The sequence below is a fragment of the Penicillium daleae genome, assembly GCF_028827525.1.
Source record: "Penicillium daleae strain IBT 16125 chromosome Unknown utg000002l_segment0_segment0, whole genome shotgun sequence".
NCBI lineage: Eukaryota > Fungi > Ascomycota > Eurotiomycetes > Eurotiales > Aspergillaceae > Penicillium > Penicillium daleae.
The window spans coordinates 2,026,759-2,049,602 of record NW_026623150.1 but is presented as its reverse complement, the minus strand read 5'-3'; the positions used below and the strand labels follow the sequence as shown (position 1 = coordinate 2,049,602).

The 22,844-nt window shown below is 49.3% G+C and overlaps 8 protein-coding genes across 8 annotated transcripts; 4 read left to right on the top strand and 4 right to left on the bottom strand.

Annotated features, from left to right (window-relative positions):
• Positions 1 to 741: 741 nt before the first annotated feature.
• N7458_001757 (cytochrome P450) lies at positions 742 to 2,415 on the top strand (the record flags this gene model as incomplete). Its single annotated transcript, XM_056905140.1, has 4 exons — positions 742 to 783; positions 845 to 1,957; positions 2,027 to 2,193; positions 2,253 to 2,415. The coding sequence occupies 4 exons, from the start codon at positions 742 to 744 to the stop codon at positions 2,413 to 2,415; spliced, it is 1,485 nt and encodes a 494-aa protein (XP_056769247.1).
• Positions 2,416 to 3,216: 801 nt separating this feature from the next.
• On the bottom strand, positions 3,217 to 3,993 carry N7458_001756 (SDR family NAD(P)-dependent oxidoreductase; the record flags this gene model as incomplete). Its single annotated transcript, XM_056905139.1, has 1 exon — positions 3,217 to 3,993. One exon carries the CDS (start codon positions 3,991 to 3,993, stop codon positions 3,217 to 3,219), a length of 777 nt encoding a protein of 258 aa, XP_056769246.1.
• Positions 3,994 to 5,583: 1,590 nt separating this feature from the next.
• On the bottom strand, positions 5,584 to 7,170 carry N7458_001755 (uncharacterized protein; the record flags this gene model as incomplete). Its single annotated transcript, XM_056905138.1, has 4 exons — positions 5,584 to 5,699; positions 5,750 to 5,923; positions 5,983 to 7,011; positions 7,080 to 7,170. 4 exons carry the CDS (start codon positions 7,168 to 7,170, stop codon positions 5,584 to 5,586), a joined length of 1,410 nt encoding a protein of 469 aa, XP_056769245.1.
• Positions 7,171 to 7,780: 610 nt separating this feature from the next.
• N7458_001754 (alkene reductase) lies at positions 7,781 to 8,832 on the bottom strand (the record flags this gene model as incomplete). Its single annotated transcript, XM_056905137.1, has 2 exons — positions 7,781 to 8,593; positions 8,626 to 8,832. The coding sequence occupies 2 exons, from the start codon at positions 8,830 to 8,832 to the stop codon at positions 7,781 to 7,783; spliced, it is 1,020 nt and encodes a 339-aa protein (XP_056769244.1).
• Positions 8,833 to 9,389: 557 nt separating this feature from the next.
• On the top strand, positions 9,390 to 11,063 carry N7458_001753 (ATP-grasp foldsubdomain 2; the record flags this gene model as incomplete). Its single annotated transcript, XM_056905136.1, has 1 exon — positions 9,390 to 11,063. One exon carries the CDS (start codon positions 9,390 to 9,392, stop codon positions 11,061 to 11,063), a length of 1,674 nt encoding a protein of 557 aa, XP_056769243.1.
• A 1,333-nt stretch (positions 11,064 to 12,396) lies between these two features.
• Positions 12,397 to 13,892, top strand: N7458_001752 (uncharacterized protein; the record flags this gene model as incomplete). Its single annotated transcript, XM_056905135.1, has 4 exons — positions 12,397 to 12,663; positions 12,739 to 13,257; positions 13,329 to 13,675; positions 13,730 to 13,892. The coding sequence occupies 4 exons, from the start codon at positions 12,397 to 12,399 to the stop codon at positions 13,890 to 13,892; spliced, it is 1,296 nt and encodes a 431-aa protein (XP_056769242.1).
• Positions 13,893 to 15,161: 1,269 nt separating this feature from the next.
• On the bottom strand, positions 15,162 to 17,949 carry N7458_001751 (uncharacterized protein; the record flags this gene model as incomplete). Its single annotated transcript, XM_056905134.1, has 3 exons — positions 15,162 to 17,076; positions 17,148 to 17,748; positions 17,802 to 17,949. 3 exons carry the CDS (start codon positions 17,947 to 17,949, stop codon positions 15,162 to 15,164), a joined length of 2,664 nt encoding a protein of 887 aa, XP_056769241.1.
• A 1,697-nt stretch (positions 17,950 to 19,646) lies between these two features.
• On the top strand, positions 19,647 to 22,404 carry N7458_001750 (beta-glucosidase; the record flags this gene model as incomplete). Its single annotated transcript, XM_056905133.1, has 3 exons — positions 19,647 to 19,730; positions 19,796 to 19,965; positions 20,022 to 22,404. The coding sequence occupies 3 exons, from the start codon at positions 19,647 to 19,649 to the stop codon at positions 22,402 to 22,404; spliced, it is 2,637 nt and encodes an 878-aa protein (XP_056769240.1).
• Positions 22,405 to 22,844: the final 440 nt, after the last annotated feature.

The window sequence follows — 22,844 nt, the reverse complement described above, 5'->3', positions numbered from 1 at the left end:
TAGTCGCGGAGTCGCGTTCCATATTATTATTATCATTTCTTAACCACTCTAACCACCCTAACCGCGGGCGCAGGCAATCATTGACTTAAATGGCCGGTATATTAAACATCAGATATTGAATATGAGGGAAGGTTTTTGAGGCTTTTGCACGGCAGAATGAATGACAGAAAAAAGCGGTCAATCAGGGGGTAGTCGCAGGCTTTTACGCAGGAGATAGTGTTACGCAGGAGATAGTTGAGCTGAGCAATTTCATGATCCACCATCGACTCTTGGCACTTTTCCCTTCCCGATTAGGCTTAATTGATGCCATCACATATACACTCGCTTTTACGGCGCCACTGTAGGGGTGCTAGAGGTGGAGTCAAGTGGATCACCGATCAAACACACTGACGATAACCCAGGTGTATCAAGGTACAGTTTTTGTGTAATGAATGTAATACATCGTCATATAGCCCTAAGACACTTCAAAACACTTCAAATTTTTGAATGGGATTTTCTTCCCCCCCCCCCCGGGGATCTGTAAGTCTTGGTATCCAATAATAGATGGTAGAGTACTCCGTATTGATCACTCATAGCACTCATCACAATCTGCTAGTCCCGTGAAGACATCACCAACTCTGTAATCAGTTTCAGCCCACGTTCCACTGGACTCATCAATTTAGGACCTTCCCCATGGAATGATTCACGTCCTCTGCTCGCCTCTTACTGTCCACCTCTTTATATCTCCCAAATCAAGTGAGGATGTTGTCACTGTCAGAGTGGCTTATTGCGGGCGTTGGTTCGGTGAGTCTTAATGTGTAATACGTGGACTTGAAGTGTGTCTTATCTAATTTGTGATTATTAGCTGTTTGCCGTGCATCTTTCGCTTTTCTTCTATCACCTTTTCCTCAACCCACTCCGAAAATTCCCTGGACCAAAGTTGGACATTATCTCTCAGCTGGTCTGGTCCTACCACCTCGTCAAAGGTGATTCCGCCAAGTACATCTCCGAACTTCACGAAAAATATGGCGAGGTCGTGCGCACCGCATCGAATGAACTATCCTATACAACCGCTTCTGCTTGGAAGGAGATATACGGCAACAAAGTTGGCTGGGACAATGTCTACGAGAAGAACGAGGTGGTTTACCTGCAGGGGAACCAAGAAAACTCCAACATCTTCTTTGCGCCCAGTCGGCGACACGCCCGCGTGCGCAAGCTGTTGGCCCCGGCCTTCTCTGAACGTGCAGTGCGTGACCAGGAGTATCTGGTCCAGGCACATGTTGATCAGTTCATGAGCTCGCTGAGAAAACGGACCGGAAAAGCTTATTTTCCAAGTGAAAAGGGTGTCGTAGATATGGCGGCTTGGTTCAACTTCGAAACGTTTGATGTACTGAGCTCTCTGGCTTTCGGGGCGCCCATTGGGTCTCTGGAGTCAGGCGAGTACCATCCTTGGATCTCAGTGATCTACGGCGCGATCAAGCACTCGACATTTGTTCAAGCAGCCTGGAGGCTCAAACCATACCACAAGATTCTGGAACGGTTTATCCCACAGGATATGGAAAGTCAGTACATAATGCACCTGAAGAACTGTGCAAGCACGGTCGGCGTCCGAATGAAGAACCCTGATCACGAACGGAAGGATATTTTGTCGTATATTTTGGATGAGCTACCTTATGACGACTTGCTGGACAATGTCAATATCATTGTCACTGCTGGCGGTGATGCGACCGCTACGACAATGACTTCAGTTGTTTACTATATCACTCACAACCCCCATGTTTACGAGGCACTGATCAAAGAGATTCGGGAAGCTTTCAGCAAAGAGGAGGACATCACGTTCGCAGAAGTCGCAAAGTTGAATTACCTCAAAGCTGTGATTGACGAGACTATGCGGATACATCCTAGTGTTCCCGTGGGTCTGCCACGTATCGTCCCGAAGGGAGGAAGATTCATTGATGGCGAGTTTGTGCCAGGAGGGGTGAGTATCAATTTCCAAGTGTGAGGCACGGGCCGTCCTCGTCCTGCATGCTAAACTTTCTCATCGCAGACGTGGGTTTCAGTCACCCAATTATCCGCATACCGATCGCCAAGATACTTCCGGGAACCTGAAAAATTCCATCCTGAGCGCTGGTTGGGCGATTCCCGTTTTGACTCAGATAATCGGGATGTCTTTCACCCGTTCTCTATTGGAGTGAGGAATTGCATTGGCATGAAGTTTGTTTTCCCCCCCGTCCTGCACCGCAATTGACCCAATAGCTAATGTCCGGCAAAAGCCTTGCAAACTCAAATGTTCGCCTTGCGATTACCCGTCTACTCTGGAACTTTGACTTGGAGTCCCAGCCAGACAATATTGATCCACACGACTTCAAAGAGTTTGGTTTGTGGGAGCATCACCCTTTGAACATTAAATTAACCAGTGTGAACCACGCAGCATAAACTACTGAATTGGAGTTTGATTTTTCTCTTGACTTCAACTCTGATATATTTTAGTAGACAAGATGAAAGGACCATAGCTCATTAGTGGAGTGATTCACACACCATACCAGTTTGCCTGGGGTTCTATACAGGTTTGTGGAGGTGTAGCGGCAAGTACGCAGAAGTTCTATGATATGGATCCCTACCTTGCTACAAGAAGAATAATTCCAAGGCCTTGTTTATCGTACTCGCCGCCACTGTCCTCCCTAGTGTTCGAACGGTCCAGGATCTTGTGCAAAATTGGCTAACTTCAATCTTAGCTAGTAACCGCTGGCCATGCTCAGGTCTCCCCCATTTGATGGTTACCAGGGTAGTTCACGTAATTGGTAAAATAGCGGGCCACCCGGCGAATACCGGGCTCCACTGCATACGCGTGAACATCTTGCTATATCACTTTCATCAACAACGGGGCGTCCCGTTCCATTTCCTTGGCTTAGCTTCCTGTCTCTAGCGCCTGTATCACTCGATAGCGTTTGTCCCCACGGAAGTCAATATCCACTCGAAGATGGGTCTGGCCTCCGAAGTCATAATCACGTCATGTGTCAAAACTCGCGGTATCATTGACACCAAAATACATTCAGCCGTGATTACTGTTCGTTTTGGCTTGCCTTCTATTCATACCCAGCTGTCTTTCACCATGCATACTTTTCGACAAAATCTCACTGAATGAGATATAATTCATAGTGTTTTGGAAACTCGATTTGAACCTGTCGCTTATTTCTATTCCACAGTTTACCCAAACAGTCTGCATATCGTATAGAATCAAACAGGAACCAGCCCTCCATTGGCATTGACCACACTTCCCGTGCACCATCGACTTCGTTCCTCGCAGAGAAAAGCAACAATCTGGGCAACATCGTCAGTAGTGCCAATTCTCGGAGCAGCTGGCGTCCCCTTAATCAAAGCCTCCCAGTACTGCACATCTCCCGGGTCTCCAACTTCATCAACCCAATTCTCCTTTGTTGCAATGACACCCGGGTTGACACAATTCACTGTCGCGTTATACTTCTGACCAAGCTCCGCAGCCCAGGCCCGAGTCAAGCCCTCCAGCGCTGCCTTAGATGAAGAGTACACAGAAGTCGAATTGTATCCAGCACGTGCTGCAATGCTGGAGATGTTGACAATGCGCGGCGCAGGTCCGAGGTGAGGCAAAGCGGCTTGCATCAGGAATGTTGGAAGGCGCACGTTGACATCGTAGATCTCGTCCCAGAACTCTTGTGTTATGTCCTGGAGCGCACAATCGGTGGCTAGGCCGGCATTGTTGACCATGATGTCTATTTTGCCAAAGTTCTCCACTGCTGCCTTTACAACTCGACTAGGTGTCTCTCTGTCGGAGCTGCCGGCTTGCACAATGACCGCCTGGTTTCCAAGTTGTTGGATCTTCTCGGCAATCTTTTGCGCGTCATCGCGGGCAGAGTTGTAGGTGATCAGGATGCTGGCCCCACGTTTAGCCAGCTCGGTGGCGATTGCAGCTCCAAGGCCACGGGATGCACCCGTGACGATGGCGGACTTTCCAGCGAGAGATTGTGAATTTGTCATGTTTGATTAAAAGAGTAGTGAATCCTTGCAAGACAACTCCAGCTACCTCATAAACATGGGACTGTACAGAGTTGTATTCAACTAGCTCTGAAGTTGCGGTCAACCAGATGGAGCTCTTCACGAGAATGGGTCATAATGGATCTGTATCGATCGATAGTATAAAGTGGAGAATGGTGGAATTACATACCGAGTTGGACGTGAGACATTTCAGCTGCAGGGCTTGATGATATCAGGTAACAGGCCCCGCATGAGCTACAGCACCTTTGGAGCTGAAGAGGTAGATAGAACCCATGTGAGTACCGCCCATGTAGCTGATTTAGTCTCAATATAGAGTGGAGTTCCTAGCTGATAGACAAGAATATCTGCGGAATAAGTAAAGAGAATACAGCCTTAATGGATCGTACCCACATTATCGACGCCACTCATGCCGCTCAAAAAGAGATTTCCGATTCATCGAGTCCTTTTAGCTGGTGGAGACCTTCTCATCGACAACAATGTACGAAGATCGAGTCCCCACTTCTGCAGGATGCTGTGGCGGGAAATGAAATACGTAGTCCCCTGGTAAGATATCCACGAAAAGTGGAATTACTGTACTGTATCTGGTACTGAAATATGTACAACCTAGACGGTAACATCTAGGACTGCATAAATTACCTGGTTTCTTGTGTAGGTACCTATTAAGCTACCTACATATGTAGCTAAAATAACAAATTTTGGAAAAACAAAATGGGGCGAATAATTCCGTGATTGCATTCTTGGATATGGCATGAATCCGAAATACGTGTCCCAGGCGGAACCGGATCGCAAATTACCCAATTACCGAGACGTAAACCCCCCAATTGTCTGCCCAGATCCAAGCTCCTGCTCCTCTAAGATCAAGGGTGTGATTTCCTCGGCAAATTTGACAAAATATGGCATAGACATGTGTCTCTCAAATGCAGCTTGATCTTGATATCTACCGCGAATGTCAGAAAACGTCGAAAAAATCATGGTATACATCTGTTTGACCTCTCAACAGCAACAAACTCATTTTTGTTCTCGACCTTGTAGACATAGTACACCAATGCACCGGGTTCATTTTCGCGGACCTTGACACAGATATCCTTTACCATTTGAGTGACCTGGCTTTTTGTTAGCGCAAGTTGCAACCTTCATTTCGAGAATCATGCCTTGGCCACGTCATTGAGATTGACACTAAATTTGAAAATTTGATCGACTGCCATGATGTTTGTGAGGAGGTTGTATAAGAAAAGGGTCTAGGCGAAAAGAAAAAGGTTCACAGAGGAGATCTTATAGACACCGTTGGTGATGCTGGAGTTACGAGAAATACGGGGAGAAACGACCATGGAACAAATCAACATTACACTGTATTTAACAGCCATTGTACTCACACCAGATGTCAATGCTACTCATCATTTGAGATATCTGCGTGTATCGTGTAGTCTTATATTATCCACCTCAGTACGGAGTATATGGTACAAAATAAAGTGGTTCAACCCAAGCACCCAATCATTACAATAGATCACTGTCAAATAAAAAATTACATCAATAGGTGTGGGGATAAAAGGACATCTATCCTAATTTGTAGGACTATACGGACTGCGAATCAAGATCTTCTTGTTCAGTCTTGGCCTTCCCGCCCTTGCTTCTGGATCCTGATCCTAGGAAAATGAGCACCAGAATAGCGAGGGAGAGATATAGAGAGCCTGTTGACGTCAGTGTTGATTAATCAGATCAACCAGGCCGAACTACTTACCCAAGGTCCAACTCATGGTAGCGTAGCCGAATTTTTCAGAAAGAGCGCCGGAGACAACCGGGCCAATGGTCAAGCCGGCATGGGCGGCGACATCAGTCATGGAAAAAACGCGGGAGTAGCCACCTCGAGGCCCGAAGATACCAGGCTCCTGTTTTTCATGTGTCTTAACGACGGCTGGGAAACAACATCAGTCATCGCCTTAGCAGGGTTCATCTGGAAATAGCGACACTCACCAGTGAGTTCGACAGGTCCAATGCCAGACACAAAGGGTCGCAAGGTACCCATGGCAATGATACCAGCTATGAAGAGCGCAGGGCCTCGATTCTGGAAGCTAGCCCAGGGCAAGTTAGGGTTACCAGCAGCCCCTAGCAGGCCCATCATCATCGCTTGGAGAATGAGACTGATAGTAGCAGGGATCTTGACTCCTATACGGTCGCGGAGCATCCCAGCAAAAGGTCCAAGAATAATAGCGGGCATAGCGAGGAGGAAAAACATGAACCCAACGCGGCTTGTTCCCCACCCAAAGGCCTCCTGGGTGTGCAGAGCAAGCGTTGTATGGAAGCTTGTGTTCATGCCTGTACACGAAATGGCAACAATCAAAGTGGTCACCACTCGAATATCGCTCAGCATGAAGCGCCAGAAGCCAATGGTAGTGGATGCATCATGCGAATTACTGCGCTCTTGCTGAGGGAGAAGGCTTGTTGCTTCCGCCACCTCTGAAGACGAATCCGAGCTGGATTCTTCCGGGGCTTCAATCATCAATAGTCGTGCGATGACGTCCACGACCAGAACCAGCAGAGGCACACACCACGTCAGCCAGTACCCGGCTACTTCGAGCATTATTCCAGAGACCATCGGTCCGCTGATCATGCCGGCGTTGACAAAGGACATGATCACGCCCATCACTGTGCCCATGTTATCTTGGCCCAGCGTGTCGGCCACGGTAGCGAGGCCAACTATCCACGCGGTTGATCCGGCGACGCCCTGTAGGATACGGCCAAGGAAGAGGAATGGAAGCAAGCGAGAGCAGGCAACCATGATAGTTCCTGCAATGCATCCTGCGAGCGACAGTAGAAGCGGTGTTTTGCGGTCGAGTGTTTTGTCGGCGAAATGCCCGATGACGGGGCCAGACACAGCGGAGATGAAACCGTGCAGAGAGAGAACGGCAGAGGTAAGACGCTGTGTTTGAGATATATCTAGATTCAGACGATTCCTAAACATGTAAGGTAAAATAGGCACCAAAAATCCATAAAGAAAGGATTCTAGATAGGTTAGCGATTGTCCAGAAGGCAAGTGGCAGAGAAACATGGAAGAGAGAAGAGAGACAAACCAATAAATAAGGCAATCGTCACAGTAGCGACAATGAACCATTTTGAGGAGCGCCATTTGTAGCCTATGCGGTTTGAATTGAGATCCCCCATGCTATCTCGATTGTTGTGTAAATTGCTGAAGGAGTTGGTGATCTGGGTCGAGAAACAGTTTGGGGATAGATGATTCATGACGACCTCCTTATCTCAGAGAAGCCCCCGCCTCACAGAGATCGTCCTTGCATGGGAGACTTAGATTTCCATCGGGGACTCCTTACCTCTCTCATCAAGTGATATGATAGGATGCAAAGATGCAGCGAGACCCGCAGTTCGTGCACGCTGATTCAAGTCTGGAGGCAATGGTCCATTTGGATGGTCCATTCATTTCACTGGACCACTAAGTGGACCATCTTATGCACAGAGCCCGAAATGGGGCGTAAGAGACAACTGATAGATCACCAAGCCTCCAATGATTTCATGTCAGCTTGACGATCGATGATCGATGGGACTTCGGCCAACCCTGATCTCCACAATCTTGATGTTGTGTTTTATTCTTACATATAAAATTCCTTGATCGTCTGTGGCCGCACAAATTTCCTTCGTATTTTTTGATTTTGCAGCATCTCAACCAACAGGTGGTTTGAAAATCCTTTTTCTCCTAAAATTAATTACTTGGAGTAAGAGGGGGAAAGATTCGCCTCTAGTTTTGACAATTCTATAGGATTCAGGTCTGTGCCTGAACCGGTTCATGAGAGGGGTAATCCACGTACCCCTTCTCTAATAACGGAGTATAGAACGTATCTCGATCATAACGTGTAAACGGGATGTCCTCCTTGACCCGAAGAGGCAAGTCTGGGTTGGAAATGAAGAATCGCCCAAACACCGTTCCAATCTCGTGATCTCGGTACTCAACATCAACCGCCCTCTTGGCAGACTCTGCTGAATATCCACCTCCCAACAGCACAGGGCTCATGTTTCCCCAAGCTTGAATGAACGGCGCATTTTCGTCTGTTGCAGTTTCCTCTGCTGGAACGAGTGGCTCATCTTCGACTGAAACCCTGGGGTTCGTAAGATGGAGATATGCCAGCTTCAGGTCTTTGAGTTGGCTAATCAGATGCGTAAACTGCTCCGTTACCCTGTTCATTCTCATTCCCTGACTCGCGCTCCAAGGACTGAGTTTGATGGCCACTCTGTCTGCGCCGATAGCATTAACCACTGCGCGTGTGACCTCCACCGCGAACCTCGTTCTATTTTCGATGTTCCCGCCCCACGAGTCGGTCCGCTGATTGCAGGTATCCTGGGTAAACTGATCGATCAAAAAGCCGTTGGCACCGTGCAACTCCACACCATCGAAGCCCGCGGCGATCGCGTTGCGTCCAGCTTGAGCGAAGTCCACAATATATTCGTGGATCTCAGTCTCGGACAGCTCCCTCGGAACGGGATCGCCTTTTTGGATTGGTACCGGACTGCTGGAGACAAAGTCGAACCCATTTGCTTTCAAATTTTCCGGGTCTGAAGATCGCCCGAGAGCCCATATCTGAAGAAATACAAAGGATCCTTGGCATGGACAGAGTCGGTGATCTCTTTCCATCTATTTATCTGGTCCGCGCTCCAGATGCCTGGCGCATTGGGATACCCGGCGGCCTTTGGGCTGATATAGGTTGCTTCGGCAATGATCAAAGTTCCTGGGACGGACGCTCGCTGGGTGTAATATTCTTTCGCTGCCGGGATTGGAACATAATCTTCATTGGACCGGAAGCGAGTCAGGGGAGCCATGATCACTCGGTGTTGAAGCTGGCATGAGCCCACCTGAAGGGGTGAAAATAGTTTCGACATGATGAAATCCGGCGGTGATTGAAAGCATGCGAGGTGTGTAGACTGAGGCCAGGAAGAGAATGAGGAAATTCCAGGGACAAACGAAAAAAAAGCTGGAGTGAGTCCTCATGTATACTATGTAATTTTGATGTTACTGTGTAATACTTGAATAATTCCATGGTTCTGTATGTCAAGTTTTGAGTACCAACAACGGTATTGTACTGAAAATCGCGATCCACCGTAACGCCTTGAGACACGAGATGGGCGCATTGAGATACGCACCTATCGCCCATTGGCTTTGGGCTTGCAAGTCCTGCTAGTTGATTCTGCAGTGTTCAGCCCCCGCATCGTCGGGTGCCCATCCCTCCCTTCCCTCTTGGCCTTTGAAAACCGCACACAGCCGATAACTCATCGTATAGGTCCTTCACCTCTTGCTGTTGCAAGCTATACGTTGTAGTATCCAGTGTGAGCGCGTTTCTTCAATTTTTTTTTTATTTCCACTGTTACTATTCTTCAACATGAGGATCTGTATCTTGCAATCCGCATTTCCCGAAGACCATGCATATAGCAAGAGCGGTAATGGCATGGATCCGGCTCTTTATACCGATCAGCACACTTTTGAAGACCGATGGATTCAGAAGGACTCGGCGAAAGAGCAAATTGATGCTGCTGTAGCGGAGAAATTTGACTTTTACTTCAACTTCATGTGGGGACAAGAGGATGATGAGTTTGCGGGCGTTGAGGCCTGCCGTTACGTGGAGAGTTTAGGACTGCCTGTGGTCGGTGCAAACAGCAAGGCCCTGCTGGACTCCAAGATTGAGTTCTACAAAAACGCTCAGGCACTTGGCTACCCTCGCGTTCCTGGAACTTCGAATTACCCCCTCTTCGTCAAGCCAGCCTTGGGATTTGGCAGCGCGTTGATCACAGAGAAGTGTCTGTGTCAGGATCGAGACGAGCTGTTGAACTGTTTGGAGATACTCAATGAGGCACTCCAACCAACACGCAAGAGTACTGACGGTGCAGCAGAGTCGCTGTCTCCCTCAACTGTGGTAGATGGCATTCCCATCCCTGACGATATAGTGGTCCAAGAGTTCATCCAGGGATGGGACTATATTGTCGAGGTGATTGAAATGGGTGACTATCCTGTTGCGTTATCTCCAGAGAAATATGTCTACCCGAAGCATTTCCGCCCTGGCCGAGACTTCTTGCATGCCGATATGAGATTCCATCCCGAAACGGGCATCAGGGTGCTCACAGAAAAGGAGAATCCAGTGTTATTCCGGACCCTGCAAGAGATGGCCGTGCAGGCATTCAAAGCCAACAATATGAGGGGCCAGACCTGGGCGCAAATCGATATTCGGGTTCCTGAAAGTTCAGAGCCCGCTGTCATCGACGCAAATCCCATGGGGAACCTGTTTTGCACAGGCAACCACAAAACCGAGGATATTGCTGTGGAGGAAAGTTTCCCAGGAGGTCATCGCGCGTTCATCAACAGCGCAATTTCAAGTCAATTGATCCAGCTTGGCCATGCAAAGCCCCGCCAGGCTGAAATTGCTGAAGCCTATACAGCATATAGCCACAAATATAAGGACAGTTCCGATTGTCGCCACGCTATGGATCCTTTTTATGAAGAGGTTATCTCGTCGCTAGATCTGCCCGGAGCCGTGCTCGAACTGGGCTCAGGAACAGGCAAATTTGGTCGACTTCTGAAACACAGAAAGCAATCATCAGAAACCCTCGGTACACTCGCCGGTATCGAGCTATCGCCGGGCATGATCCAGCTCTGTCAACAAACAAACGCATACTCTGAGCTTCATCAAGGGCCTGTTGAGGAGATCCTACCACCTATAGATGCCTGCGATCACATCGTCAGTTTCTTCACGCTTTTCCATCTGTCTCCGGAAATCTTCTCGATGGTCATGGCGCGATCATTCCAGTTGGCACGCAAATCAATTGCCATCACCATCGATGAGATCACCGAGGGGCATAACCGGCGTTTAGAAGAGATGGGGTCTCCTTTCTCGTCAATGAAGGGATTCAACCACAGCACCGAGATGCAGAAGACCTTCTGTCACCCGCCTCCCCGGGGCTGGAAACTGGTGAAGACCAATGCTGCATTTGCTTGGTCCTTTCCGGAGATGGGCTGTGATATCCAATCGACACTTTATGTCTTTGAGACACAGCCAGAATAGTTATAATGGATAATTGCTTTTTCACAGCTTCAAGGGCTTCTGGCCTGCTTCGCTGCTTTTCCGCCCTCCAGGATCCAATATACAGGTGCGGCAATGCCGGAATGTGCAAGATATAGAGTGCTTCGTTGTGCCCCTTTAGATAAAAGATGAAAATACATGTCCTCATTGCTTGAAGCTATGCGGTCTTGGTTTTGCAAGGTGATCAAATACAAAAATTAAATGTTGATGTCCGTCCACGTATGAACCAGCTAAACTTTATTACATTTAACATGTTTGGTTCGCATGTATATTTATATATACTAGTAAACGAGAGACACCACGAGTGATGCGCCAACCGCCCAAATGGCTTCTTTCAGTCCAGCTCCAGAGATATGAAGAAACTTCCTGAATCGGCTCCTTTGCTATGGCTTCTCTCGATTCCAGTACTCAATTTCGCCTGGCTGCGCCTGTTTTTCCAAAACAATACTAGTGCCTCGGAGTAATTTATTGCATCCACACGGTAATGTAGACCTTACGCTGTACTGTACTGAAAAGGAGGATCCCCGAAGCGTGACACGATCTGGGCAGGCCGGAAGAAAGATGAGTTGCGGTGTAGAAGGCACTGTTCCGCTGTATGTACGGTACGGTCCTTAGATGCGCCATAAACACTGACTAGCGCGCCATGTCGGACGAAATTTAATCTGCAATAGCTATGTCGATCTGCCTATTTCTTGACCCACATAGGGACGAAGTGGAGACCTCTTTTCTGTCTTTGTTTTTCTTCAGCTCCAACCGAACTCAGCCCCACTCCTGCAAGGATCATGTTCAGCAAAGGACTCACCCAACGTGGAGTAAACCAGAAGCAAAACGAATTACACAGAAATGACAGCCCTCATCCACGGTTCGGGTTCTACGAATTGTGGAATCGGGCTTCAAGAGCCTGTGGGGTCCGGGGTCCAGCCTCCGCCGAGTTCTGAGAGGGTCGTACTCAATGTTTCCTTGGTTGGCTGTATCGAGTGTCGATCTCCGTGATCCGCCACACAACACGATCGGAGGGTTTTGCTCTCGGCTACGCTACTAGTCACCCTGGACTCGTACAATGTAGGCTCTTTTGTGGCGTGCAATACATACTGGACCTCAACAGTATCATTGCGAGTGAGATGCCAAGCCAGAGTACGTTTTAGTGCAAGACGAAACGTGAAAATAGGCGGATTCAGCCCTCCCCCCAAGGCGTGTTGAAAATAAAAGGCTCAAAACGCTCAGTCTAGTTTAGACATACTTAGGTGTCGTGGATTTTCAAGTGGCCTCCCTTGTCTCATTCAATTATTACCTGCACCATCACCCACCAACCACAATGGGGCCCAGCAGCTCTGATCAGAACACTTTACAACACCTCTCTACTGATCTATCCAACAGGGTCACTGAGCTCGTGGCTCAACTGAAAAAAGATGGAAGCAAGCTCCCTACACACGGTGCGACCTCAACATTCCAGCTCCCCGAGTTTAAATCGCAGAATCCCGAGATCCAAAAGTCTCGATACGCCATACTCGACAGCTTGATGGAACTGCAGCGCATCATCCTTGGCCCGTTCGAATATATCAAGACATTGCTCAACCATTCAGTGAGTCGCTAATAACGCAACATTCCACTCAATATACTACATCATTACATATGTTTCACGACAAATACCTGACAGCACCAACAGCCTTTGGACATCGGTGCTCTCCGCGCCGTCGTCAATCTCAACATCCAACACGCTGTGCCGAAGGAGGAATCTATCTCATTCTCGGACCTGGCCCGAGAGACCAAAATCGACGAGGATCTATTAACCCGCATCTTACGGTACAGCGTGTCAATCGGCATCTTCTCCGAGTCTCCAGTGGGCTATGTGCGCCACACAGCGACCTCCAAAGCCCTTACGGAAGAGGCATTGGCCAATGTGGTCAAATGGTGTGCTGATATCCAAGTACAGTCTGACCTTCGGCTGTACGAAGCCATGGATCCCTCAAGGCCTTCTTCGGCCATCCCCAAAGTGCCGTTCAACATTGCATACGACACGCCTCTGGGCATGTGGGACTACCATGCCAAAGACAAGCACTTGGAGGCTCTGTTTAGTGCCAATGTAGCCACTGAATTTGGAAGTGCGGAGATGAGCCCGGAGCACCTTACCATGGGCTATTCCTGGGACAAACTGGGGTCTGGCACCGTTATCGATGTGAGTGTCTGAACCATGGGTGTGAAATGGCCCAATCCCGAATTGATGTTAACTTTCATGAAAATTTAAAGGTGGGCGGTAGTTCTGGCCACGTCAGTAAGGCCATTGCCAGATTATACCCCAACCTCCACTTCATCGTCCAGGACCTCCCCGATACAATCGACAGGGTCAAGTCGGATATACCGACAGACCTAAATGGCCGGCTCACATTCCAAGGCCATGATTTTTTCACCCCACAGGATACCGCCGCAGACGCTTATTTCTTCCGGTACATCCTGCACAACTGGGCCGAAGATGATGTGGTGCGAATCATTCAGAATTTGAAGCCGAGGCTGGAGAACGGTAGTACGCTACTGGTTAATGAATATGTGTCTAATGCTGATGCTGCCACTGCCTCGATGGAGGATAAGATCTATCGGTATGGTTTAATTTGCCCGTCGTTCAGGGATTCATTACTGATAGCTGTTACCAGTGAGCGCGATGTGCAAATGTTTGCCTTATTGAATTCTAAGGAAAGGACTGTAGAGGATTACCAACGGATTGTTGCTCGGGCTGAGCCGGGTTTCAAATTCTGTGGTATCACAACGGCCCCTGGACATGGGATGGTTCTGCTAGAATGGGTGTATAGTGAATGAGAGGAAGCCGTGGAAAATACGGATCACCTCATTGTTTGTTGAATAAAGGGCTAGTGGGGTATGAGAGGATTTCGTAACTCTGAAGTACTCGATTTGCCACGAGAGTGTTCGAATTTCATATCTAGTTTCTCCCGTAGCTCAGATAGCTTATAATTCGTCACATTCTGTCCGAATTTCAACCTCACTCAAGCTAGAGATTCAAGGTTTGTTAGTGTAATCGTTTAGTCCTAGAAGCTTTCTATCTTTATTTCGAATAGCATCTTCCTCCTTATGGGCGCTAGGGATATAGCCGTTCCTCTGCCGTAAGAGACGGGGCCTTTCTTTAGCCTTCTCATCACACTCGGAGAAAAAGGCTTTTCGACATATGACCGGATATTGATTATGAGCTCAAAGGTGAAGAGGCAGTCTTTGAGGAGCGGCTGCAAGCCATGAATGGATGTTATGTTTAATGAGACAGTGGAGGGGACAAAGTCTCCTTTTACATTTTAGATTACATGACATGATACACGATAGTGCAAAGCCGGTTTAAACAGCATAATCTTGAACAGGACAGGCCACCTCAATTTTGTTTTGGTCGGGGGTTAATAGCGCAGTTTTTGACTGAATGGAGACCTCCAGGATGGGTGGACCTCACACGTAATATTACGCGCTAGTGTTCACAGAATAGATGGCCCTGTGGGGCATGTCCTTGAGGTGTAGTCTGACTTGGGCTGGAAGAATAGAAGTACGGCTCGCTGACTGGACAATGAGTGCTGGCGAGTAAGCAGTGACTGTGTGATCACTGAGCATCCATGCTTGGTCACTGAGCGATCATATGACTGGACTGACGAGATCACTGAGCCTGAGCCTGAGCCTGAGCCTGAGCGTAGACAGGAAAGCCCCACCCGGCGGACAAAATCTGGTGTATATAGCCGCATATATAGGAATTATACATTTCAACTGCGTTTACTTCTCTCAGAACACCTCCGAACCATAAACATACATAATATTTCGGGGTATCACATGGAACCAAGCAGGGCTCCAACCAGCCCGGCCCATCTTCGACCATTAATTATTCGCTTTCTTCAAACGAAGATTCCTCAGAAACAGACTCATACATTGCCCTCGGACTTCTCGTCTCAATAATCCTCCTTACACGCTCCGTGGATGGCCGTTCGGGTTCAAGTCCCTGCGTCATGACCACACGAGGCCGTTCACGTTCTCTCTCCCTCATACGTGGTGGAACTAGCCTAACCCTCCCATGGCTTTCAGGATCATCCGGGAGGTGATCTACAATGGGGATTCCAAAGTACTCATTCCGTCTCTCAGACGGCCCGAGGGATCAGCCCCGTCCACACGAACATACTGCCTCTCTCTGACATGTATCTCCGGCGCTGATGATTCGTGACGCCTCGAAGGTCCGGGTATAATCACCTCAGGATGACCAGGTGGATTCTGGTAATACCTCTCCGTCTCAGAATACCTCTTATCTTTTTCACTGTCCACGTCGCTATCTGTAGAAACGTCCACCCCGGACCTATACCGCCGCTCCTTTTCAAACGAGTGCGAGCGTTGATAGTCAGGTTCCTCAAGTACATGCGTCTCACGGATCATCTTCTCAATCTTCTCCTGCGTCTGAGCTTCATGCTCAACTTCCAGCATCATCCGGCGGGTCGGTCCGATGCGTGGTACATGCGCTGAGGAAGTGCGGTTCTTATTAGCGCGATCTTCTCGCTCCATTTTCTCTTTTTCCTTGCGGGTGGCGTTAGTGTTACTTGGACTCGTTGGTGTGCCGTGCACGCCGTCTTCCCATTCGGCGAAGATTTCGTCGATGACTTTCTTTTCTTGTTCGTGTGTCATTTCTTGGGTCGGAGGATGCATGCTTTCGGGGGCAGGTCTGGAGGGCCTTTGGAAGAATTCTCGAGGCTCGGTGTCGGAGGAGTATACCGTTTCGAAGAAAGGGCGAGGTGGAGGTGGAGGTGGAGGTACAGGTACGCGAGTACGAGAATGCGCTGGTATGTATTGCTCCTGCGCGTGGGATTTGTAGAAGTGGTTATATGGACCAGGCGGGGGTGGAGGAGGAGGAGCATGATCTGGTCGAGCTGATGTCGAAGGTCCATCGATATAATCAGTATGAGAGCTTGTCGGACGGCGATTTTCGATTTCAATCTTCCGATGTCCATGTCTATCTCGGACGAAGACACGGCGAGTGCTCTCGTTGTCTGGTTCTGTGGTTTTACTCTTGTCTTTCTTTCTGACAATGTACATTCGCGGCTCGCGCGAGACGATTTCTGGGTCGGAGATTGTTGGAGTAACGTGTGGATGAGAATGATGGACTTCTGGTTGTGAGTGGCTCTTGGAAAATGGCTTGGCTTGACCAGGAGTATGTTGAGGAGTGTGTTGTGGACCTTGGCTGGTATGGCCTGGGCCATGGGGATGAATTGTGTCCGAATGGCCTCCACCTGGGGGATACCCAGGGCCGTTACCACCACCTCCTCCTCCAAGACGCCTGCCAGGGCCGTAAGGAGGACCACCAAACCCAGGAGGTGGTGGCGGTGGTCCACCACCACCCCCTGGTGGTATGGGACCATGTCGCGGATGATCAGGATCCCATTCTGTTTTCAAAATGACATTGATACTCTTCGTCTCGTGAGTGAAAAAGCCAATTCTCCGCGTTTTACATGACAAACCTGCCAACTTCAACGCCAAAAACGGATAGTGTATCGACAAGTTCTCATTTTGTTCACGCAGCAAATTGTCCACAAGCATCCTCTGGGTACTCGTCTTCAACAGGTCTTTGCAATCATCCTGGATGGTACGACGAAGCTTTGAGCGCTTGGTAGTCTGGGCAAGAACTTTGAGGAAGAGCTCTTCAGTTGAGAGGGCCATTTGACTGCAGATAGCCCATCGCCACGAGGACTGCGTGGTGCTGGTATTTATTTGTACATACGGTGGCCGTCCTTTGGTAAATGTCCAGCCCAAGTATAGGGAAGTTAATCTGGAAAGGTCGGGAAAGATGAAAGGTCGTGCATGATGATACGTCCTTTGCCAGGAGTATGGGTCGAAAATCGGGTTTGAACGATGTGGATCTTGAGGTGGTTGTGGAGATGTACGATTGCGATTGAAGAAGTACTCTCCAATTCTTTGGATCTCTTTGAACATCTCCAGAATCACTAATTGGATAGCCTCGGAACGCTTGTCGCCCCTGTGCGGGTGATATGTTAATTGATGACTTTGCTCTTGACGATGAATGTGCTTGATCACGAGAATCCTTACATCGTCGCTTCAAACGCAGTCAACGCGATGTGAACCTCTAATTTGTGAGATTCAATATGCCTCTCCATGTCATCGATATCCCTCTCCGTCAAAAAGAACTTCATCCGGTCGTCCTCGCTGAGCTCAACCTTGGGCCGTCCTCGTTGCATAGGCTCGATACTGCTGAATGCCTCGTGAATTTTGATGTTGATGCGCTCAAATCGATCTGCAGCGCTTTGACTCGCATTTACCAAGTCGCGAAAACAGGGCTTCTCCAAGATGGTCGGTCCTGGAACTGTTCCACCGGTCCCTCTAGGTTGACTAGGATCGACGCCCCCTCTTTCACCCTCGCCGGTTGCATTTCCTCCATCGTTAGGTGAATTTACGCTTCCAGTTTCAGTCTGTTCACCATCCTGAAGTTTGAAATCTCTGCCGATATTGATACCTTCCTTTGCTGCTCGCGCAATCACTAAATCGCGAATACTACTCAAAAGTTGAGACGTTGCGCGAATCCTGGTCTCAGCGTCTCTCAATCTCTCAGCAGCCGTCGCAACACGAGCAGTGAAACTTTGAATGTTATTCGTTAGATCAGCGGCAGAATCAACGGTCAAATTCAGAGTCCCTGAACTGGTCAGTAACTATGTGAAGCATGACTCATTGGGGATCAAAAATTACCGACTATAGTGTTGAATCCAGCGACATTTCCAGTGATTACTCCTCCATCATTCTGGAGACCAGTGTAATTCACATCCCCCTGGATGACATTCGGCGTGCCTTTGGACGAGCTGGCGGGGGTGTGGGGAGGGGTAGGCGGGTCTGCCATGCGATCGATCTCGGTTGGACCTGAGGCAGGAAGCGACGGCAAGATCGGCTTTCCCCTCGTCCATCAGGAGTTATTGAAGCCCAGAGTGAAAGCTTTCATCGAATGGTGTTCAAACGGGAGGATGAACTAGCCATCGTGGCTGACATCGACATCGATTGACCTTCTCGAGTCGATCCGACCGAGTGCTTTGAGGCTCAGCTGGAACCACTAGGAAAACAAAAGAACAAGGACACCGTCATCGGCCCCCAGTTTGCTCGCTTCTCGTGCATGGCCGATCGTTGCCGATAGACAACCCGGGCGCAGAGCGTTCTTCGCACATATCACCGTGCAGCTGACCGTGAGCCCCGCGCCACCAAGCCCGAGCGCCTATCGATTCTCGCTGATTCCTTGCTGAGGAAGCCACACGGCTGCCCTGCAGATACGTGCGTCGGTAAGTCAGGCTTGAGGTTGGTTTGGCTCATCTTTGGTGAGGATGAGGGGATATTACTGGGTTGAAGTGCGGGCTACCATACGGTGTAGATGGGATGGCAGCCAATTGTAGCTGTTCTACGCCCGTCGGATGCAGCTGCTGATAAACGCCTTGTGAGAAGTACGCCGGCCGATGGCGGCCACCGAGCAGCAACTCATTTTGAAATTGACCAAGTCCAACTCCTGTAACCCTGGTTTCCATCAGTGATCTCCTATCCTGCCGTTGTATCATTTTGTACCCTCGAACCATCCATACACAGAGGCCTTGTTTGACTCGTTTGCATCCGGGGCTGTCTCCACCTTCAAGGAACGACAACCAATGAACATCGACAGAACCAAGCCTCCTCTGTTGACACTCGAGTACTACCCCTCGAGCATCAAGAATTCAAGGTTCAATCAATGGAATTGCACTATTTGGTTGCAAGCCGAATGAAGGAGATTGAAAAAATCTTGCTAGGATAGCTCGGATTGAGAACAATGCAGCAATCCTCGAAAGCTGCATCTGCCGTTATCTCATCGCCTGCAAGAAATCTCCCTCTTCAGGACATTTCGACTTGCCTGTTGGCAGGCATCCCTACCACTTTCAAAGTTTACCCAAAGTTCCAGCAATTGTCTCCTAACGTCAGAATATGCACGACTAGCTGATGGTCCTGGTGATTGTATCTGGCAATGCCGCGAGGTACCACTCTTGGCAGGGATACACAAGGGATGGCTACACTGCATACCTTGCGCCGTCTATTGTACATATGGCTGACCCATCATACCAGAATAATATCAGTTTTGCTAACTGGGTGTGAACAACCATCCAAATATAACTAATTGGTGTTATGCCTGCTCCATCAGGCGAAGATCACAACCAGTCCCAAGCTTGTCCAGATTATCATCGACTGACTGCCGAGACTACTCTGCTGTTGTGGAGTATCGCAAATAACGACCGCCGCCACTAGTTATGGAAAGCCCCGAGCTCCTTCAAAACAGCAGAATGTAAGCCAATAGGGTGCCTTCCAAGGGTCAAAAGCAGTTCGAGACACGCGGGTGCACGCTATCCCACCCTTTGGCAACGTGACCCAGGACTCGAAAATGCTCGACGCGATATAAGAATGTGATGAGATCTCAGCGGCCGCATTGAACGCGCCCCCTCTCGTCGGTTCTCATCATACAAGACCGGCGCAAGGCGGACCTGAAGGCGGCTTGTTACTCTCGGTCAACAATCGCCCAGTGCCTGAACCATGCAGGGCTCTACTATTCTTCTCGCCTTCGCGTCATGGGCGAGCCAGGTTGTTGCGACTGCGCAGCCCATGCAAGAGCATGAGGTTTGTCCACAAGTCAATTGACGCGTTTCAGTTGACTTTTCCCATGCTAACTCTTTGCACTGCAGCCCGGGTTTCTCCACGGGACGCAAGCCAAGGAATCTTTCTCAGAACCTTTCTACCCTTCACCATGGATGAATCCTCACGCTGAAGGCTGGGAAACTGCGTACCAGAAAGCCCATGCCTTTGTCTCGCAGCTCACTTTATTGGAGAAAATCAACCTGACTACGGGTGTTGGGTAAGGCTCCTTGACTTCTTCCGATCTACGTGCGATTAGCTACTGACTCCATGAAGCTGGGAAAATGGACCATGTGTAGGAAATACTGGATCAATTCCTCGTCTTGGATTCAAGGGCTTTTGCGCCCAGGATTCTCCACAAGGTGTCCGGTTCGCAGACTATGTCTCCGCTTTCACATCTAGCCAAATGGCTGCCGCAACATTCGACAAGTCGATCCTTTACCAAAGAGGCCGTGCCATGGCACAGGAGCACAAAGGAAAAGGAGTCACGATTCAATTGGGCCCTGTTGCTGGTCCCCTCGGCCGTACTCCTGAGGGTGGCCGGAACTGGGAGGGATTCTCCCCAGATCCCGTCTTGACTGGTATCGCCATGGCTGAGACAATTAAAGGCATACAGGATACTGGAGTTATTGCTTGTGCCAAACACTACATTGGTAACGAGCAAGAGCACTTCCGTCAAGTGGGTGAAGCTGCAGGTCATGGATATACCATTTCTGACACTATTTCCTCCAATATTGACGATCGTGCCATGCATGAGCTATACCTGTGGCCATTTGCTGATGCTGTTCGCGCTGGTGTGGGCTCTTTCATGTGTTCTTACTCTCAGATCAACAATTCCTACGGATGCCAGAACAGTCAGACTCTCAACAAGATTCTCAAGAGTGAATTGGGCTTCCAGGGCTTTGTCATGAGTGATTGGGGAGCCCACCACTCTGGTGTTTCATCTGCTCTAGCTGGACTCGATATGAGTATGCCGGGTGATACTGAATTTGACTCCGGCTTGAGCTTCTGGGGCTCCAACCTCACTATTGCAACGCTGAACGGCACCGTTCCCGAATGGCGCTTGGATGATATGGTGATGCGTATCATGGCTGCATATTTCAAGGTTGGCCTTACAATTGAGGATCAACCAGACGTCAATTTTAATGCCTGGACCCATAACACGTACGGTTTCAAGTACGCTTATAGCAAGGAGGATTACGAGCAGGTGAACTGGCATATTGATGTCCGGGGAGACCATAAGAAGCTCATTCGCGAGACTGCTGCTAAGGGTACTGTCCTTCTCAAGAATAACTTTGGCGTTCTGCCACTGAAGCAGCCTAAGTTTGTTGCTGTTGTCGGCGAGGATGCCGGACCAAACCCCAAGGGTCCAAACGGCTGTGCGGATCGTGGATGCGATCGAGGCACTCTCGCCATGGGATGGGGATCTGGGTCTACCGAATTCCCTTACCTAGTCACTCCGGACTCCGCTATCCAGTCCAAGGTTCTTGAATATGATGGCCGTTACGAAAGCATCTTTGATAACTACGACGGTAATGCTATCTCCTCGCTTGTCTCGCAGCCAGATGCAACCTGTATCGTATTTGGGAATGCCGATTCCGGTGAAGGGTACATCACTGTCGACAACAATTGGGGCGACCGCAACAACCTGACACTCTGGCAGAATGCGGACGAAGTCATTCGCACTGTCAGCTCGCTTTGTAACAACACCATCGTTGTTCTACACTCTGTCGGTCCCGTGTTGTTGAATGATTTCTATGAGCACCCAAATATCACAGCTATTGTCTGGGCAGGCATGCCAGGTGAAGAATCTGGAAACGCCCTCGTCGACATACTCTGGGGTGAAGTCAATCCCGCCGGTCGTTCTCCATTCACCTGGGCTAAGGCCCGAAAGGATTATGGCACCGACATCCTGTACGAGCCCAATAACGGCCAGCGAGCACCTCAGCAGGATTTCACTGAGGGCATTTACCTTGACTACCGCCATTTCGACAAAGCTGGCATCCAGCCAATTTACGAATTTGGATATGGCCTTTCCTACACCACCTTTAAATACTCCGATCTCCGCGTCGTGAAGAAGCACGTTCAGCCATACAGCCCGACGACTGGCACCACGGCTCAAGCACCTTCGATCGGACAACCGCCTAGCCACAACCTGAAAGACTACAAGTTCCCTGCCGCATTCAAGTACATCAGGTCCTTTATCTACCTATACCTCAACAGCACAGTCTCACTGCGTGTCGCATCTAAAGATCCTGAATACGGCCGTACAGACTTCATCCCACCACACGCACGCGACGGCTCCCCCCAGTCACTCAACCCAGCTGGAGATCAGGTGTCGAGTGGTGGCAACCACATGCTTTACGACGAGCTATACGAGGTCACCGCACAGATCACGAACGCCGGCAAGGTAGCCGGTGACGAAGTCGTCCAGCTCTATGTGGATCTCGGCGGTGATAACCCACCTCGCCAGCTAAGGAACTTTGACCGAATTTACCTGCTGCCTGGGCAAAGCTCGACTTTCCGAGCTACATTGACGCGTCGTGATTTGAGTAACTGGGATGTAAAGGAGCAGAATTGGCGTGTTACGGACACGCATAAGAGGGTGTATGTTGGACGGTCGAGTCGGGATCTGCCGCTGAGTTCACGTTTGGAGTAATGAACGTGGCTAGTAATGGATATTGAATGACGGGGGTGGAGAGTAGGAGGAGAGTTTTACGATATTTGAGAATGTATATTGTCTGAAAACCTGAGCTCCCAGAGATAGATACCTCACTCGAACCGTAGTTCTCCAGCATCCAGGCTTTAAATTCGCCGGATGGGATGGTATCATTCCGTGTAGCCAGGGAGGCTGTCGTATATTCGTCTCAATTCTAGAAATAAGCCAGAGACAGCATGCAAGGGAAACGTAACCAAGCCAAGCCGAATGTGACATGCACGATACAATTGTTCATGGAGACATGTTCAATCTTATCAGAATGTCAACGGGCAAGATTGGACCTGCTGAGATGTCTGAGATAACGCCAGCATTTAGCCGTACTATGCTTCCTATTTAGGCAGGACTTCCAGCGTGGAGTTCAGCCACCCGATGAGGTGGCA